The 19,520-nt window shown below is 61.1% G+C and overlaps 1 protein-coding gene across 1 annotated transcript; it reads left to right on the forward strand.

Annotated features, from left to right (window-relative positions):
* The first annotated feature begins 1,552 nt into the window (after positions 1–1,552).
* LOC122371207 (midasin-like) lies at positions 1,553–19,255 on the forward strand. Its single transcript, XM_043347357.1, has 2 exons — positions 1,553–1,573; positions 3,002–19,255. The coding sequence occupies exon 2, from the start codon at positions 3,118–3,120 to the stop codon at positions 18,988–18,990; it is 15,873 nt and encodes a 5,290-aa protein (XP_043203292.1). The 5' UTR covers positions 1,553–1,573; positions 3,002–3,117; the 3' UTR covers positions 18,991–19,255.
* Positions 19,256–19,520: the final 265 nt, after the last annotated feature.

Raw genomic sequence — 19,520 nt, forward strand, 5'->3', positions numbered from 1 at the left:
AAAAACTTTATATGGTTTAACTCACAATCAACCAACAAACATTTTGGCTATCTCGGATTTTCAATTTTTGAAAATTTTGATCACGTGACCTTTTGTCCTATTTTTCGAAGAGTGACCTTGATATTTTCCCCACTGAATGTTGCAATTTTGTCTGATGACGATTAAAGCCTTATCGATTGTCATTCATATGCGATAATAAAAAAAGTGGTTATCGCCCTGCATTGACCTCAGGTCAGGTCATTTTTATGACCTGTCCATTATTACGAGCGGGAGCGACAGCGAGATCTCGAGAATAAAGCAAGATAGGGACAAGCGGTAAACGGTAAAGGGTACACACGGATAAGGTCTATAATTTTTACTGAGGTCATTTTCAGGTAAGGTCAAAGATGACGTCACAGGAGCTAAAAGGAAGTCAAAATAGCGGCACTATACATATATATGAAGTTTTTCTCGAATAACTTTCAAGGTATCCCAGCTAGGAACAAACTAATAGCACCATCGTGATCCTCTCGTCGATCCGCATCGAAACATATGTATGTTGACCTCGAAAGGTCGAAAGGTCAAAAGTTGACCTTAGATCACGTGACCTAGGGTCAACTTTTGACCTTTCGACCTTTCGAGGTCAACATACATATGTTTCGATGCGGATCGACGAGAGGATCACGATGGTGCTATTAGTTTGTTCCTAGCTGGGATACCTTGAAAGTTATTCGAGAAAAACTTCATATATATGTATAGTGCCGCTATTTTGACTTCCTTATAGCTCCTGTGCCGTCATCTTTGACCTGGCCTGAAAATGACCTCAGCAAAAATTATAAACCTTATCCGTGTGTACCCTTTACCGTTTACCGCTTGTCGCTATCTTGCTTTATTCTCGAGATCTCGCTGTCGCTCCCGCTCGTAATAATGGACAGGTCATAAAAATGACCTGACCTGAGGTCAACGCAGGGCGATAACCACTTTTTTATTATCGCATATGAATGACAATTGATAAGGCTTTAATCGTCATCAGACAAAATTGCAACTTTCAGTGGGAAAAATATCAAGGTCACTCTTTGAAAAATAGGACAAAAGGTCACGTGATCAAAATTTTCAAAAATTGAGAATCCGAGATAGCCAAAATGTTTGTTAGTTGATTGTGAGTTGAGCCATATGCAGTTTTATCGTGAAAAAAAAAACTAATAGTTTCTGAGTTATAGGCCGCCAAACATAGGGCTGCAGCGCAAACTGCAAGAATTGCCCGAGGCTATATCTCGGAAACCGTTGTTCGAAGAAAAAAATCCTTGCCACAGCTGGCTTCCCCGCCCATCACAACCCATTAGACCAATTTTAAGCAAAAAATAAAATATGAGGGTGCAGGGCACTTGTCGATTTGTCGTGGAACGCCCCATAAGAGAATCATTATTTACTTTATTTATTTACCTATAAGAAAGGATTTATGTACCGCATAGATATGGTAGCTTCACCTAGGTTCATATATGGCGCAACTGCGACGATACACCTGCTGGTGAAAACACGTGCTTTCCATGCCGCTTTTGTGGGATGTGCTTCCGATTTGCGGGACGTCTATGAGGTACGATATTTTTGCTCTTGCTTACTTGGTTAATTTTGTCAACTGACAGGTTTTTATCAATTATATGATTTGGTCAATGTTGTCATCTTGTATTAGCCGGGGGCAAGGCTACGTTGGCTATACAACCGCTGGGGCTGGGAATGCCTGTCCATGGCCCACGCAGTGGGTATGCTTATCAAATCAATGCCATTGACTTAATTTTTGTGTGCATATTACATTTACTTATACAGTCAAATATTTCATTCATGCGCACGACCTTTCAATCCACATATTAAGGCTAAGCAGCATTTCTCGTCGTAAAAAAACTTTTGAAGCATTAGTGAGCATGTTGAGCTCAAGGTATGTTTATCAGTATTTCTCTTCAACTTGTAAGCATTTTGAGAAAAAAATTGTTTTGTTCATTTGGTTTTTAATCTGATCACTCCATGTTTATGAAATGTGGATGGGATAGGCCTTTACCTATAAGATAATTGAATGGAATATGGAGGTAGGTAAATGTTACGCGCATATACTCTTTGTCTTTATTGGTAGAATAGGGAGTGAAAAATTATTCTGGAAAATTTGATGTGAGTGTGGAAAATTACTTTGATTTGGATGCCCCTTCCCACCCAAACTGGCAAATTTTGGGACACTGATGGATGATAATAACATTGTCTTATAATATTTACATTTGGCGTATCCTGCCTGATCAGAGTAATAGTGACAAAATATTGTTTAGCATACCTCAATGAAATTTAGCTGAATGTAAATATACCTGTGGAGGAATAGGGGTTTGATGCATTAAGCGTTATTTATCAGTAATGTGTGAAACTTTTCAGGAATCAAATCTAAAGCTTTGTTTGCTCACCATTCACATCTTGTAACAGATTTTGCAGACTCCTCAGGCTCAGACTGAGCCTGAGTCTTAACATTTGCACACAAAACTTGTGTTAAAATTTTCCATTGGTGTGGTAGCATGAAATGCAGGGCATTAAATCAAGAAGGACTTTACAGTTGTTCCTTACAAATCCTCTTGGTGATTAATATAATAGTTCCTATTCTGTTGTTAAACTTTTTAACCACTACCAAATAATGTAACAAATTATGGATAAAACTCTGCATTCTGTCAGCCAGGGTTAAATGATCCAGTCCAAATTGTATGCTGATATTTGGATGACTGCTGTTCTTAAATAGGATGTGTTACAGTCAGATATTTCCCACTGTTCCAGTAGCTAAATAATGGTTATGGATGCTATTTTGTTTAAATACCAGTCAACAGATGACTGCAGAGTGCAGGCCCATTGCCTGTGAAAAGTTGCCATGGTTATGTTGATTTCTCAATTTGAGGTTGCAAAGGCACCCTATGGCTTTTTCAATAGACAGTGAAACATTTGTTAGTTATTTTTTACAGCTCTATGCTATTTTTGACAATATGACTAAATGTTTCAGATGACTATGGTGACCAATGAAGTAAGTTGGTCTGTTGTTTTGAAGAACTGCTTTTGAAAATATGAAGTCAGAGTTTCCAGTAATCTACCCAATATTTGATTAATATCTGTCAAACCATGAACAACCAAGTCATGGAAACCGATGATAATCAAACTGCTAGCACTACAACACTACTGCACACTGAACATCTACAGCAAATATGGGATCACCTATCTGAAGATGCCAAGAGACGATTCAAGCCCCTGAGTCCATCTCAGAGGTCGAACAGGGCAGCTGTATGGCGCCACCTGCTGTCCCTAATGAGAGACGGCGACGGTCGGGCGGCCGTGCTGTGTGCGGCGCGCGGCCTGGTGCCGGCGCTACTGGCCGAGCTCGGGCGGCGCGCAGCCGACTCTCCGGCGCCGCTGCTGGCCGCGCTGGCCGACACAGTGCGCCTGCTGCCGCAGCTGGACAGCGCCGTCGAGTTCCTGCTGGTGGGCGTCTCCCGGCCGCCGTGGCCCGGCCGGACCGACCCGCCGGCGGCCGAGCGGCGCTCCAAGAAACCGCGGCTGGATGAAGGGCCGGCGCGGCGTGACCTGCTGGTCGCCCTGCTGCCGCTGGTGCAGCGGTTCCCTGAACGACTGCGCCAGCTGTGGGACTGGTCCGGCTGTCTGCCGCTGCTCCAGGACCCGGACCCGGAGACGCGTTGGCTGGCCGCCCGGATACTGGCGCTCATCTCTGGCATGGGTCCCGGACAGACGGAGAGACTGGCGGCGGCGAGCGGCGTCACGGGGGAGGACGAGATCCGTCTGACAGCCCGCCACCTGAACCCCACTCCAATGGTGACTCCCCCCGCCGCCGGCGGAAGATCACCGTCACCTGACCGTGACGTGATGGTGACGTCACCGGCCCCGCTGCTGACGTCAGAAGACATCTGCGGTCAGCTGGTGTGTGTTGAGGGCGTGACGCTGCCGGTGGTGGACGCAGCGGCGGCCTGCGCCGGTCCACTGGTCCTCGTCCCGGACACGCGGGCCGCCCTGCGCAGTCTGGCGCTGGCTGTGGCAGCCGGCCGGCCGGCGCTGCTGCAGGGCCCCGTCGGATCGGGAAAGACATCTCTAGTTCACCACCTGGCGGCCGTGACCGGTCACGTGGGCTACCCGCGCCTGGTGAGCGTCCAGCTGGGCGATCAGACTGACAGCAAGCTGCTGCTGGGCTCGTACCGGTGCACGGAGGTGCCGGGAGAGTTTGTCTGGCAGCCGGGCTGTCTGGCGCAGGCTGTGACTGACGGCAGCTGGCTGCTGATGGAGGATATCGACCGCGCGCCCATGGACGTGGTCTCGCTGCTGGTGCCGCTGCTGGAGTCGCGCTGTCTGACCGTGCCCGGACACGGGGATCTGGTGCGCGCCGCGCCCGGATTCCAGCTGTTCGCCACACAGCGGCTGCTGCCGGGCGCCGGCGGGGCGCTGCACAAACAGCAGACCTCGCACGCGGCGCTGCTCGACAGGCTGTGGCTGCGTGTTGCCGTGCAGCCGCTGTCGGGCCGCCAGCTGAGCGAGGCAATGGTACACCGCTGGCCGCGGCTGAACACCGTCGCCAGTCGACTGCTGGAGGTTTACACAGTGATGACCTCGGTCAGGGACGACTCTGAGGGGGCGACGGTGGCGGCGGAGCGGGCCGAAACTGCGCGACTTCAGATGAAAGAGGCGCGGTTGGTGTCGACACGGGACCTGATGAAGTGGTGTCAGCGCGCTGGTGACGACTTCGACGTGACGTCGGCGCAGTGCGCCAGCAGGATGTTCCAGGACGCCGCGGACATTTTCTGCGCGGCCGTGGCGCGCCGCGAGCTGCGCCTGCCGCTGGCGCAGGAGATCGGCGCGCGGCTGGGCCTGCTCAGCGCTCAGGTGGAGTTCAGCGTGACCAGCCATAAGCCGAGCGTCACAGAGACGGCCGATGTGCTGACCGTGGGCCGCGCGCGGCTGCCGGTGGCGCGCTCCGCCGGCCGCCCCGCCGTCACCTTCTCGTTCACGCGCCAGGCGTGTGTGCTGCTGGAGCGGGTCGGCGTGGCGGTCGGCTGCCGGGAACCGGTGCTGCTGGTGGGAGAGACGGGAGTTGGTAAGACGAGCAGCGTGCAATACCTGGCCGAGCGGACCGGCCGACGACTGGTAGTGATCAACATGAACCAGCAGAGTGACAGTGCCGATCTGCTCGGTGGCTACAAACCCGTGGACATGAAACAGGTGATGGCGCCGCTGCGAGACGAGTTCGAGACGCTCTTCAGGGAGACATTCGACGCGGCTTCCAACGAGAAGTTCCTGCGTAACATCATGACGCTGTTCGCTGCCGGCCGGTGGAAGGACCTCACCGCTCTAATGCGTCACGTGCACGGCCAGGCTCCGTCTCGGCTGCGGCGCCGCGGCCTGCCGCCCGACCACCGTCTCTGGACCGGCTGGCACGCGGTCGGCCAGCGCCTACAGTCGCTCAAGGACAAGGGTCAGCGTCAGCTGGCGCTCGCGTTCGCCTTTATCGAGGGTACTCTGGTGAAGGCGGTGCGAGAGGGCCAGTGGGTGCTGCTGGATGAGATCAACCTGGCCTCGGCGGAGACACTGGAGTGTCTCTCCGGCCTGCTGGAGTCCCCGGACGGGCCGCTGACCCTGCTGGAGCGGGGAGACGTACAGACGGTGCCTCGACACCCCGATTTCCGACTCTTCGCATGTATGAACCCGGCCACAGACGTCGGCAAGCGTGACCTACCGGCCGGCCTGCGCAACCGGTTCACAGAGCTGTTTGTGGATGAGCTGGAGGACGCGGCCGACCTACGAGTGCTGACGGCAGACTACCTACGCCACCTGGGTGTCACAGGCGCTCAGGTCAGCGGCGTGGTTTCCTTCTACCAGCGGGTGCGCGCGGCGGCGGCCGACCAGCTGCAGGACGGCACTGGCCACCGGCCCCACTACAGCCTGCGCACGCTGTGCCGTGCACTGCGTGTCGCCGCCGGCAACCCATGCGGAGGTGTGCCGCGCTCCCTGTACGAGGCGCTCTGTCTGAGCTTCCTCACGCAGCTGGACCGCGCCTCCTACCCGACCGTGACGGGGCTGATACAAAGTCTGGTGCTCGGCGGCAAGAGCAAAGCGCAGCTCTCGCAGCCGATACCGGCGCCATCTCGCGGACAGTGTGTGCAGTTCGAGGGCTACTGGGTACGTCAGGGTCAGCTGGAGCCGCGTGCACCCGAACACTACGTCCTCACTCCGTCTGTGAAGGAGAACCTGCGCGACCTGGCGCGCGCCGTGTCTCTCGGCGGCCTGCCCGTGCTGCTCCAGGGAGAAACATCCGTCGGCAAGACGTCGCTCATCTCCTATCTCGCCGCAGCATCCGGAAACCGCTGTGTGCGCATCAACAACCATGAGCACACAGATTTGCAGGAGTATGTTGGCGCATACGGTGCCGACGAGACCGGCAAGCTGGTGTTCAAGGAGGGCGCCCTCGTAGAGGCCATGCGGCGGGGACACTGGATCATCCTCGACGAGCTGAACCTTGCGCCCTCGGATGTACTCGAGGCGCTGAACCGCGTCCTGGACGACAACCGTGAGCTGTTCATCGCGGAGACGCAGACGGTAGTGCGCGCACATCCTCGATTCATGCTGTTCGCCACGCAGAATCCTCCTGGTCAGTACGGCGGTCGCAAAATGTTGTCACGTGCCTTCCGCAATCGCTTCATCGAGCTTCACTTTGACGACATCCCAGCAGCCGAGCTGGAGACGATCCTGCACCAGCGCTGCCGCGTGCCGGCCAACTACTGCAAGAAGATGGTGGCGGTGCTGCTGGAGCTACAGACGCGTCGCCGTGGCAGCAGCGTCTTCCAGGGCAAACAGGGTTTCATTACACTGCGCGACCTGTTCCGCTGGGCAGAGCGCTACCGGCAGGCCGGTGATCAGACGACTCGCTTCTACGACTGGGACCAGCACGTGGCCGATGAGGGTTACCTGGTGCTGGCCGGCCGCGTGCGGCGCGACGAGGAGTGTCAAGTGATCGCCACAGTGCTTCAGAAGCACTTCAAACGCACCGTGACACCAGAGAATCTCTTCTCGCTGCATGCGGCCACCTCGCCTGTGACACGGCCGGTGTTGGAGCAGTTGCTATCTGAAGGAGACGGCGGTGCTGCACATCTACCCGCCTTCCGACACCTAGTGTGGACACAGAGTACCCGCCGGCTGGCCGTGCTTCTCTGCCAAGCTCTGAAGTTCCAGGAACCGGTACTTCTCGTCGGCGATACCGGCTGCGGAAAGACGACCGTGTGTCAGCTGCTAGCAGAGACGGCCGGCCGAAGTCTTCACACAGTCAACTGTCACATGCATACGGAGGGAGCCGACTTTCTGGGTGGTCTGCGTCCGGTGCGCACCCGAGCCGAACCGCGCTCAGATGCTGCAGCCGGGGATGGTAACGGAGAAGTCAGCGGAGAGGACCCGGCCTCTGGCGGCGGCGGGCTGTTCGAGTGGGTGGACGGCCCGCTGGTGGTGGCCATGCGTAACGGACACTACTTCCTCGCGGACGAGATCTCTCTGGCCGATGACAGCGTGCTGGAGCGTCTGAACTCTGTCCTGGAGCCAGAGCGTACCCTGCTGCTGGCGGAGCGTTCGGGTGGAGACGGAGCTGACCTTGTCACAGCCGAGACGGCGTTCCGCTTCGTCGCAACGATGAACCCCGGCGGCGACTACGGCAAGAAGGAGTTGTCGCCGGCTTTGCGCAACCGCTTCACGGAAATCTGGTGCGCCCAATCGCGCTGTCGAGAAGACCTGGTGGACATCATCAAACACAACCTGATATCACGAGGTGAGTCCGCCGCGCTGGCCGACGCGATGATGGACTTCATTGAGTGGTTCTCCAGTTCCGACGCCGGGAGGAAGGTGACTGTCAGCATCCGTGACATCCTGGCCTGGGTGAACTTTGTTAACACGGTAGCGGCGACTGGCGTTCCACTGCCGCAGGCCTACATTCATGGCGCCTGTCTTGTGTTCCTGGACGGACTCGGATCGGGACAGCCGAGCAGCGCCGCCGGCGCTCTCCGAAACGCCCGCGCGCACTGCCTGCATGTCCTCTCTGACCAGATTTCAAAACTCTGCCGAGATCCTGGGGTGACTGTGGCTGCCAAACCTGGAAAACTTATCAACACGGACTCGAAGTTTGGCTTTGAGCCGTTCTTGATCGCCAAGGGCTCCGCTGCGACGGCTGGCTCACTGGAAGGTGTGTTCAGTCTGACGGCTGCCACTCCGGCAGAGAACGCCAGCCGACTGCTGCGCGCCCTGCAGCTCACGAAGCCAATCCTGCTGGAGGGCAGCCCTGGGGTTGGCAAGACCAGTCTGGTGGCCGCGCTGGCTCGCGTCTCCGGTCACAAACTGACGCGTATCAACCTTTCCGACCAGACGGACGTCTCGGACCTGTTTGGAGCCGACCTGCCCGTGGAGGGCGGCCAGGGTGGTCAGTTCGCCTGGCGCGATGGTCCGCTACTACAGGCCCTGAGAGCCGGACACTGGGTGGTACTGGACGAGCTCAACCTCGCCTCACAGTCGGTACTCGAAGGTCTGAACGCATGTCTGGACCATCGCGGCTCCGTGTACATCCCAGAGCTGGGTCGCGAGTTCCACCTGCAGCCAGGTGTCACACGCATCTTCGCCTGTCAGAACCCGCTGCACGAGGGCGGCGCTCGGAAGGGACTGCCCAAGTCGTTCCTTAACCGGTTCACCCAGGTGTATGTGGAGCCTCTGACGCCAGCCGACCTGAAACAGATCGCTGCCACCAGTAGACTGCCCGGCGGCGGTCTCTGCCCGCCCTCAGCCGACCTGGCCAAGATGTGTGAGTTCAGCCGCCGACTGGACGCGGCCGTCAACTCGCGCAGGGAGTTTGGACAGCGCGGCGGCCCGTGGGAGTTCAACCTGCGCGACCTGACCCGCTGGTGTGAGCTTCTGTCGGCTGATGCGGCGGTGGAAGATGGAGGGCGCGCGGCCGGACACCATGTGCAGCTGTTGTATGCTGACAGGATGCGTTCCGCCGCTGACAAGGCCGCCGTACTGCGCCTGTCTGAAGAGGTATTCGGTGAGAAGTACGAGCGACCGCCCTGCTATCTGACGGTGACCCGGGAAGCGCTGACGGTGGGAGGAGCACGGCTGGAGCGAGCTGCCGAGCAGAGCCACGTCTTCTCGGCGGCCGACCTCGAGCTGCAGATCGTGCGCCGTCAGCTGCCTGCCATGGAATCGCTCATCACCTGCATCAACCGCAACTGGATGGCGATCCTGGTAGGACCGCCGGAGAGCGGCAAGACGTCGGTGGCGCGCGCTCTGGCGGCTCTCAGCGGCCACCGTCTGCGCGTGCTGACGATGAACTCGGCAATGGACACCACAGAGCTGCTAGGTGGCTTCGAGCAGGCCGACCTGCGTCGGCACCTGGAGCAGGCGCTGCAGGAGCTGGAGGAGCTGCTCTGGTGCGAGGTGCGCGCCCACCTGCTGGACGGCCGGCAGCCGGCGGCGGCGGCGCGCTGCGGCCAGCTGCTCGCAGGCTGGCAGGAGGTGCGCAAAGCCACGGCTCCGCCGGCCGCTGCCGGACTGACGCCAGCTGAGGAGGCCGAGCACTTGGCGGCGGCTTGTGCCGCTGCCGGCCGACTGCTAGAGCTAGTGTCATCCGAGCGCGCCGGTCCGCTGGCCGCGCGGCTGGCGGCGCTGCGTGCCGCCGCGCTGGCCGATTCGTCAGTGAACGCCGGAGGTAAGTTTGAATGGGTAGACAGCGTGCTGGTGAGAGCCCTCCGCGCCGGGGATTGGCTGCTGGTGGATAATGTCAACTTCTGCCCAGCCTCAGTATTGGACCGGCTGAACGCCCTGCTAGAGCCGGGTGGCGTGCTGGAGGTGAGTGAACGTGGTGTGGTGGACGGCGCCGTGCCCACCGTGCGGCCGCATCCCTCCTTCCGGCTCCTGCTGGCCATGGACCCACGGCACGGAGAGATCTCTCGCGCCATGCGTAACCGCGGTGTGGAGATCTACATGCTCGGTCCGGAGGAGACGGGTGGTGCGCTGTCACCTCTGGACGTGTCGGCGCTGCTGGTGCGCGCCGGCCTGTCGGAGGCGCGCCTCCAGCGGCGCGCGCTGCGTCTGCACGAGGCGGTGCGTCAGCGCGCGCCGGGTGCTGAGCGGCCCGGTCTGCTGGCGCTGCTCAGCTGCGCTGACCTGGTTGGACAGATGGTGGCGCGCGGCCTAGACGAGACCGAGGCGCTCCGGGAGGCGGCGCTGGACACGTATGTGCGACCGCTGCTGTCGGGCGCCGCGCGCCGTCAGCTGACCCCTCTGATCCAGGAGCTGGTGGCCGAGGCGCCGCCACCCGCCCGGCTGCCGCGGCCGGCGCTCGCCTGCGCACCTGTGCCGCTCTACTGGCTGGACGCTGAGTTGGCACGTGCGCGGCAGCTCTGGTCGTCTGTGGAGCAGCTGCTGCCCGGTCCTCCAGCCGCCCGACCCCTGCTTCACGCGCTCCGACATGCTCTAGAAGCGGTATCTCCGCGCGGACTGCGGCTCGTCACACTGGCGGCCAGTCAGTCGGGTGACCAGTCCCTGCAGCGGCTGGCGGCGGTGGAAGCTGCGACCCTGTTAGCCCCAGAGGTCGACAAGAACCGACCCGCCGCCTGTTTGCTGCTACTCGCCAAACTCGAGGCCGCACTGTACGAAGAAACTGACCAACAACTGCAAGACCGACTCACCAAATCGTCGCAGTGGAAGCGCGCCTCCATGTACGCGCTGTCTGTAGCCGTTGAGAAGGGCCTGGTGACTGCAGGTGCGCTGCCTCACCCGGCTGTGGCACTCCTGGCTCCTCTGTTGCGTGCTCTGGATGTGGCTCTCTCCAACGGTCTGACGGCGCAGCCCGGACCGGCGGCGGCCATGGTCTCCCGGTGCCGTGCCGCCCTGCCGTGGCGCCGTCGGCTCCGAGCCCTGTGTGACCGCCGACCGCCGGCTGATGGCCTGACCGACTGGCTGGCGCAGCTGGCACTCCACTGGCGCTGGACGACACACCACCTTCTGCCGGAGCTACGCCGGATGGATCCAAACACCGACGGTCAGACACAGCCGGCCGCGGCGGCGCTGGCTGACCTCTGTGCTCGTGTGGATGCTCTGATTGGTGCTGAGGTGAGTCCCCCAGTGCTGTTCGCCGCCCGCGTGACCGAGGCTGTGCAGCGGCCGCCGCCGTTCGCTGACCCGGAGACGGCCGCGCTGGCGGTGGGTTTGACTCGTGTCGCCTGGGCGCTGGATCCGTACCTGAGTCCGCGCCCGGCCGACGCCCGGCGAGTGGACAACCCGACGAGACTGGTGGAGCTGCTCACGTCGGCTGAAGGTGTCCGAGCACGCCGCGCGCTCACGGAGGCCGTGTGGATGACACTCAGTCAGGACACTCACACGGAGACGGCGGCGCTCGCACTGCGTTCGGCAGAGGAGCTGCTAGGCCGCCGCGGGCTTCTGAGGGTGACTGCAGAGCCGATTGTGGAGTTGGAAGAGGAAGAACCCATGGAACAGGATGGAGAAAAGGACGACGATGAGCCGGTGTCGGGGCCGGCCGTGCCGCTACTTGAGGCGCTGCTCAGGTACAAGGAGGCACCACTGGTGCTAGGTGCTGTTTGCAGAAACAGTGCAGTGTCCGACAAAGCGACGAAACAAATCACCACGGAATTCGACTATACTGACAAACTATACCAGGACCCAGACTCGTTTGCTGCTGAGCTTTTTCAGCTCAGCGCACGCTCTCCGATGTACATCGGCTTGTGGCGTGCAGCAGTCGGCTCCGACTCCCCTCCGTCGCTCCAGGCCCGGTTGCGCTCCTCTCTCCTGGCAGCGTACCTTCAGACAGCCGCTTCCGACCCGGGTCACAGTCTCTGGGTGGCCAAACCTCCACCGGAGGACGACGGAGAGGAGCAGCGGCCGGCAGAGCTGCAGAAGCTTCATCCCCGACTCTACTGCGCTGGTGCGACTCATGTGATCGTCGCAGACCTGTGCAAACCTGATGATGAGTCCTTACTGGATTCAGTCGCTATCGGAGACCTTTTACATCGCTGCCGAGAAATGGAAGCTCTGCGCCGACTTCTGTGGAGAAACGCCACCGATCTGTCGGATGTTCGGTTCTGTTCTCTTCGTGCTCACCACCGACTGGCTCTTGCCGTGTGGGAGCGCTTCTCTGAAGCTCTCCTGGCCGCCGGAAGACTGCCTGATGACGTCACATCGTCTTTGATTGACGTCATCAACTCTCTTGCGGCGTCTAGTCAACTCAGTCCTGAACAGGCGGCCTGGCTGACGACTACTGCGGAGATCGCGGCGCGGGGCGCGGAAGCCGATGCACCTACAGCGGTCGGCACTGGTGAATTGTTTGCGCGGGTTGGCGGCGCCCAACTGGCGGTACTGGGTCAGCTGATGGCTGTGGACCCGGTGGAGGAGCGTCGACTGCTGTTGGAGTACTGTGATGACGAGGCTGATGACGTGCAGGAGGACCTGTCGGCTGCCGGCCTGGCTCTGAGGCTGGTCTCCGGAGTGGAGTTGGAGGATCTGCCCGAGCGGCACGTGCCGGAGTCGGTGCTGCAGCAGCGGCAGAGGCTGGCCGCCCTGCGTCGGCAGAGAGCCGAACTGGACGGTGGCGCCGCGTGTCGGCCGACGCCGCCCACCTACCACCAACTGAAACAGGATCTGCGGAACTTCCTCTCATCAGCGGGTAGTCTGTCAGCGCTGGAGGCCGGGTGCGCGGCGATGACGGCCGCGCTGAAGGCTGACCCACCGGACGGCCGCCGGCTGGACACGGCCCTGCAGCAGCTGCGGACGCTGCTCACCTCCTACTCGAGCTTCCTGGCCGGGTTAGAGGCGCGCCACGGCTGGTACCGCGACCTGACTGCGCCGCTGCTGGCCGCCGGACGGCAGACAGAGTTCGGTCTGCGCGTGCTGCTCGGCTGCGGAGAGCGGCGCGCCCAGGCGGCCCGTCTGCCGGTGCTGCTGCGGCCGCTGCAGCCGACTCTGCTGGAGCTGGCCGACTGGCTGCGGCCAGCGCCGGTCAAACTACACTGCCCGCGTGCGGCCGCTCTCCTGGACACATTGCGGGACGACACCAAGCCCCACTTGGTGGCAGACTGGAAGATCCGTGTGCTGATGCTGATCTGCCGCGAGCTTACGGCTCAACTAGCGCTGACTGGCGATGTCAGCGCATCGGAGGTGGGCGCACTTCTGCGTGAGGCGCGTCTGCTCTGGCAGGCACAGCAGCAGCGCCGGCGCGATCGGGAACAGCAGAAGGACAGCATTTACACGACCAAGACCCACTGCCAGGTGAATGACATGGATGAAGAGGCCGAGACTGCCCGTCAAGTGGCGGAGATGTTCCCAGACTACAGCGATGCGTACGCAGACCTAAAGCCACCCGGTCTCGACGATCCGGTCCCCATCGGAGGAGCGGATGCCACTGCTGGTGCTGCGTCTCGGGATGAGCCGGAACTGACACCTGGACAGTTGGCCGAGCTATGGCAGCTGCACCGTCAGGCGTACGGCGTGTGCGCGGCCGCCCGCTGGCTGCCCGAGCCTCCGTCGGATGCGGCGCCGGCTGACCTGGTCCGACCGTTCTGCGAGCGTTACCGTCTGTTCTCAGCGTTGTGCGCCTCCCTGTCACCGCAGCTGGAGGCGGCTGCCGACGGTCAGCTGGCGCCATCCCACCTGGTGGCCGCCGCTGTGCTGGAGGCGGGCACCGCGCCAGAGGCGGCACCGCTCGCGCCGCCGCCGCCTCAGAAACCGTACGATGTGTACCGCGACCCGCACGTGAGCGAAGTGGCGTCCTGTCGCTCTGTGTTGCGGCGGCTTGATGGTCGGTGCGAGGAGCTGCTGGCCAGCTGGCCGGACCACCCGGCCCTGGTTGCGCTGCGGCGCTGCGTGGGACGCGTTCTTCAGCAGCCGGTCACCGCGCCTCTCGTGAAGGTCGTCACCGGTCTGGAGCGGGTGCTGGAGTGCGCTCAGGACTGGGAACAGAACGCGCACCGTGGCGTGTCCCTGTCCACGCAGCTGGAGGAGGTCACTGATCTGGTGCTACGCTGGCGCAAACTGGAGCTCGACTGCTGGAAGCGGTGCCTCGACTCAGCGGCGTATGAGTGCCACATGGCGGCCTCGCGCTGGCTGCCGCACCTGCTCGCTCTCGTGGAGGACGGCTCACAGACGGTGGCGGAGATGACGGCACCGCTACAGCAGTTCGTCGAGAGCAGTCCGCTCGGAGAGTTCCCCGCGCGCCTGCAGATGCTGCTCTCCGTCCATCGGCAGATGGTATGCGACGGCGCAGCGGCAGCGGGCAAGCGCGGTGGTGGACCTCGTGAGCAACTGAGCGCCCTGCTATGGAATCTGTACCAGTACTATAGCCAGTTCTACCCGGTGGTCGAAAAACATCTGCGCGGGCTCCGCAAACCCATCGAGCAGAAGGTGAAGGACTTCGTCAAGATCGCGCGCTGGAACGATGTCAACTTCTGGTCGGTGAAGGACACCGTGAAGAAGTCCCATCGAATGGTTCACAAGCACGTGAAGGAGTTCCAGGCAGTCCTGGCGCAGCCGGTGTCAGCGGCGCTCCTCGACGTCGAGTCAATCGACGACGAGGCGCCATCAGACACTGTTGGCGCCTGGGATCGGGAGCAGGCGGCACCGCCGGCCGTCACCGTCACGCCGGAGCTGTACATCGCTCGCGGTCGGGTGGCGCCCGTAGACAGTCCGTACCCGGCCGAGCAGCGTCTGACGCGGCTGCGCCAGCTGTACCTGCGCAGTCGGCGCCTGTGTCGCTCGCTCTACACCCAGTCACCGCTGATGGAGGATATCGCCGCGCTGAACGACGTGACAAGCTGTGTGTGCCAGACGGCCGACAAGCTGAGCCGACTGAATGTAGACGGTGTGACGGACAAAGAACGAAGAAAGAAGCAGATCGGCTTCCAGCGGCAGCGCAAGCGGCAGGCGGTGGTGGAGCTGTACCGAACGCTCAATCGGCTCGGCGTGTCTTACCGACGCGGCCTTATCACGTGGGAGCAGGAGAGCGCCGATTTCCGGCTGCTGCTGACCCCGCCGGTGGACGTCACCGGCGGAGACGGCCGGCTCAGCGCCGCCTGGCGAGGCTGCCTCAAGTACGAGTGTCGCGCTGTGTCACGGCTGGCTCTGCTGCGGCGCGCGCTGCTGCAGCCGCACCGCGAGCTCGGCCCGCAGAACCTGGAGCGTATACGCGGTGTCAGCGCCGACCTGATGACACAGGTTTGCGCGGCACGCCAGGCGCTCTCGGAGCTGGAGGGCGCCGTCAGTCGGCTCTCTGCGCTGCTGCAGGAGGTAAGCGGTCTTAGCTGCCAGCCGCAGCCGGACGCTCATGCGGCTGCCCAGCGCCGCTACAGGCGCACCGAAGCCCATCTGCTAGCTGTCAGCGAGCTCTACCTTCAGCTGCTGCCGCGACTGCGACTTTACCTGCTGGCCGCGCCGGATGGCCAGCCGACGGTAGCGGCCGGCTCTCTGCGTCTCAGCGCTGGTGCAGAGTCGGACCTCCGGGGCCGAGGCCGCGCGGCGCCCGAGCACGGCCGTCTGCTGGGTCAGCTTGATGTGGCGCTGGCGGCCAGCCGGGCGGCGCGTGGCCGTCTGCGACGCGCCGGCGCCAGACGCTGGAACTCGCCTCTGCTCTGGACCCGCGACGATGTCAGTCGTCTAGAGGAGGCGCGCGCTGAGCTGGGACAGGCAGCAGGAGTGATGACCGAGCTGCGGAGCGCGCTTGGTGGAACAGAGGCAGATCCGGTGGTGACCGCTCTACGTAGCGCCGAGCAGAAACTGTCTGAGCCGGACAGCCTGCAATCGATAGAGGATTCCTCTGACGACGGTGGCGAAGCGGCGGAGCAGCGGCTGGTGGCTGCCGCCCGGCGTCTCTCCGGTCAGGTGCTGCTCGCCGTGCAGCGGCTGTACCGCACGCAGGAGGAGCGGCAACAGCAGGAGCAGCCGGAAGAGGCTGAGGACGCCCAGGTGGGTCTGTTCTCCGAGCGCGTCCAGCGCCGGCTGCTGGCTGCCAACGAGCAGCTGGACGCCGGCCGCGTGGTACGCACCCTCACATCGCTGGTCGCCCGTCTGACGGAGGCGCCACTCGATCGCGAGCGCAGTGGTCGCGTCATCACGCTCCTGTCACAGCTGGTGCCGCTGCTGAACCAGTATCAACACCTCTGCACCTTCGTCCTGGTACACCAGATGACCGCTTACCGTGCTTCAGCCAAGCTGCTCTCTGTTTTGCTCAAGCTGTTCACTGTGATGGCCCAGAAGGGTTTCTGCACACCCGAAGATATGCAGGACGAGGGGGAGGATTCAGAGGCTGGCACCGAGTTCAAAGAGCTGGAAGACGGCGGCCTGGGCGAGGGTCAGGGAGCCAAAGACGTGTCCGAAAAGCTTGAGTCCGAGGATCAACTGGAGGGTGCGTACAAGCCCGGTGAGGAGCCGGAGCCGGCCGATGACGACGTCAAAGAAGAGGAGAACGGCGTGGAGATGTCCGACGACTTCTCCGGTCGGATGCAGGACGTGGAGCGGAAAGAAGGTGACGACGACAAGGACGAGAGCGACGACGAGGACGAAGAAGAACCAGACAAACAGATGGGAGAGGTGGACGGTGAGGACCAGGAACGGCTCGACGAGAAGCTGTGGGGCAGCGATGACGAGGATGACGACCAGCCGACTCCCGAGGACGATGAGCCGCAGGACGGCGGCCACGGGCGTGAAGACGCGCAGCTCGCTGCTAAGGAGGACGACGGTCCAGAGGAGCGGGACGACAGCAAGAAGGAGCAACGTCAGCGACAAGACATGAAGGAGAACGAAATGGAGGAAGACGAAGACCAACAGGCGGACCCGTATCACAACAACTTTGCTCCAGAAGCGGAACCTGAAGAGCTCGACATCCCCGAACGGGAAGGTGCTGACTCGGAGCGCGGGTCAGAGTCCGACACTGACGGGGAAGAGCCTGAGGAAAACCCTTGGGACATCGAACAGAAGGCGGACTTTCCGGATGAGGGAGAGGACAAGGAGCAGGACGCAGAGCAGGAGCAGGACTCGGGCGAGCAGCAGCCTGAGCCGACCAACGCGCCCGAGGAGGCCTCCGAAGACGAAAACGACAAAGCGGATGAGGAAGGCGAAGAGAAGAAAGGGACGTCAGACGAACGTGCAGACGGAGATGAACCTGAGCCTGACGAGCAGGAGACGGCCGAGCGCGAGGAACAAGAGGCATCTCAGCTGGACGCTAGTGAGCAGGCTGGTGAAGCGGCGCAGGAAGAGGCGGCGCGTGGTACGCAGGACCGGTTGCAGCAGCCGCAGCAGGTGGCCGCCGAAGATCGGCCTGAGGAGCAGAGCGCCAGCGCTGAGCGCACCGACGAGAAGGCCGCTGTCGGCATGGCCGAGAGCAGCGAGAGCGGTCACCAGGCGGCCGACGCGGCGCAGCTGAGCCGGCCCGAGCCCAGTCGGCGCGAGAAGCAGGAACGCGCTCAGCAGCGTCGACCCGGGCAGTCCGACAGCAAGCGTAGCCTGGGCACGGACAACCAGCCCGTTGAGAAGCGACTCAAGACCGTGGACGCGGACTCCACCGAAGATGCCGCAGCTGAAGAGGAGAAGGGCGAGCGCGGTGAGAAGCCGAAGCAGTCCGACCTCTACCAGCACATCCAGGACGCGGAAAAGGAGGACGCACTGGCCGCCGACGCCGCCACGCGGGAGCAGGCGCTTGAACGGCCGGTTCCAGCAGATGCCGACGAAGACGCGCCGGAGCCGGAAGAGGACGTCCAAATGCAGGAGGATGAGGAAGGTGAAAAGGACCAGGACGCTGAACAGCCGGGGAAACTGCAGCCGATCCGTCCGGAAAAGCTTACTGATCGTCAGAGTGGCGGTCGTCCTAAGAACGAGGAGGGTGACGAAGAGTCGGCTGGCGGCCCGGAGCGTGGGGAGGTGGACGGTGAGGCAGTTCTTACCGCCTCAGCGCAGCGGCCAGTAGAGAACTCGGCGCACACGGTGCTGGACCAGCTGGACGAGGACGAGTCAGCCGCTGAGCCGCCGCCGCCCGACCTGGAGCAGCTGCGTCGTGATCTTGAGAGTCGGCTCGACCTCTGGGAACGTGCCGACGACGACAGCGCTGAGGCCGAGGCAGAGGCCGAGCGCGCGTGGCAGCAGTACGAGACGGTGATTGGTCCGCTGGCACAGGAGCTCTGCGAGCAGCTGCGGCTCATCCTGGAGCCCACGCAAACGGCCAAGCTGATGGGCGACTACCGCACTGGCAAGAGACTCAACATGCGCAAGGTGATCCCGTATATCGCCTCGCAGTTCCGTAAGGACAAGATCTGGCTGCGGCGTACCAAGCCGTCGAAGCGCGACTACCAGGTTGCGATCGCCGTCGATGACTCGTCCTCGATGTCGGACAGCCAGTCACGCCAGCTGGCGTTCGAGGCGCTGGCGCTGGTGAGCCGTGCGCTGGCGCTGCTGGAGGTGGGGCAGCTGGCCGTGCTCAGTTTCGGCGAGAGCACGCGCCTCTTGCATGGGCTTCACGAGCCGCTCGGCGCCGCTGCTGGCGCGCAGCTGCTGCGTCGCTTCACGTTCGCGCAGTCGCAGACGCGCGTGGCAGCCATGCTAGATAGCGTGACGGCGCTGCTAAGTGGGGGAGGCGGCCGGCGTGCTGCCCGCCTCCTGCTGGTGGTCTCCGACGGACGCGGCCTGTTCCACGAAGGCCAGGAGACTGTTCGGCGGGCGGTGCGTCGCGCCCGCCTGGCCGGCATCTTCCTGGTGCTGCTGATCGTCGACAGTCCGGACAGCAACAGCAGCGTGCTGGACATCCGGATGCCTCGTTTCGGCTCAGACGGACGGCTGCTGGGCATCCGGCCCTACCTGGACAGCTTTCCGTTCCCGTTCTACGTGATCCTGCGCGACATCGGTGCGCTGCCCGCCGTGCTTTCGGACGCGCTGCGACAGTGGTTCGAGCTAGTTACCGCTGCGGATCGGTAGCGGCTGTGGATCGGGTGGACTTCAGGGACAGGCTACGGGTGGCGTTGGGGCTTCCCGTTGTGTATCTGCTGTGAATAGGTATAAAGCGACAGGGCATCAGAAAATGTGTCATCGTTTGATAACTGTTGTTGGAGTTGTGGCAAGGGAGCGGTTATTTTGTGGCTGTTGCATAGTTGGAGTTGTGCAGGTCTTATGCTATGCCTACGCGGTATGTTTTCGAGTATGACGAACGCGATGCTGGGTAATAAATACCAAGTGGTGTGCAGATGCTTGATTGGAAATGAAGCGTGACATTTGGGATGGGGACATTGCGGATTGATTCACACCTCTGTTGAACATTCCATTCACGGTAAATCTGACATTTAGATGTTTAAAAAACCATTAGCGTGCAGAGCGATTGTGTTGGTGGATCAAGATATTGATATATCGACTAAAATATAATGAACCATTGCCGACACCAAGAGTACCTACCTACACTATCACTGACACCAAAATGTGCGGTTGCCGTCGCCGAGCGAATCTGCGGGTCG

The sequence above is a fragment of the Amphibalanus amphitrite genome, unplaced genomic scaffold (genome assembly GCF_019059575.1).
Source record: "Amphibalanus amphitrite isolate SeventyFive unplaced genomic scaffold, NRLGWU_Aamphi_draft 000035F_arrow, whole genome shotgun sequence".
In the NCBI taxonomy this organism is placed as follows: Eukaryota; Metazoa; Arthropoda; class Thecostraca; order Balanomorpha; family Balanidae; genus Amphibalanus; species Amphibalanus amphitrite.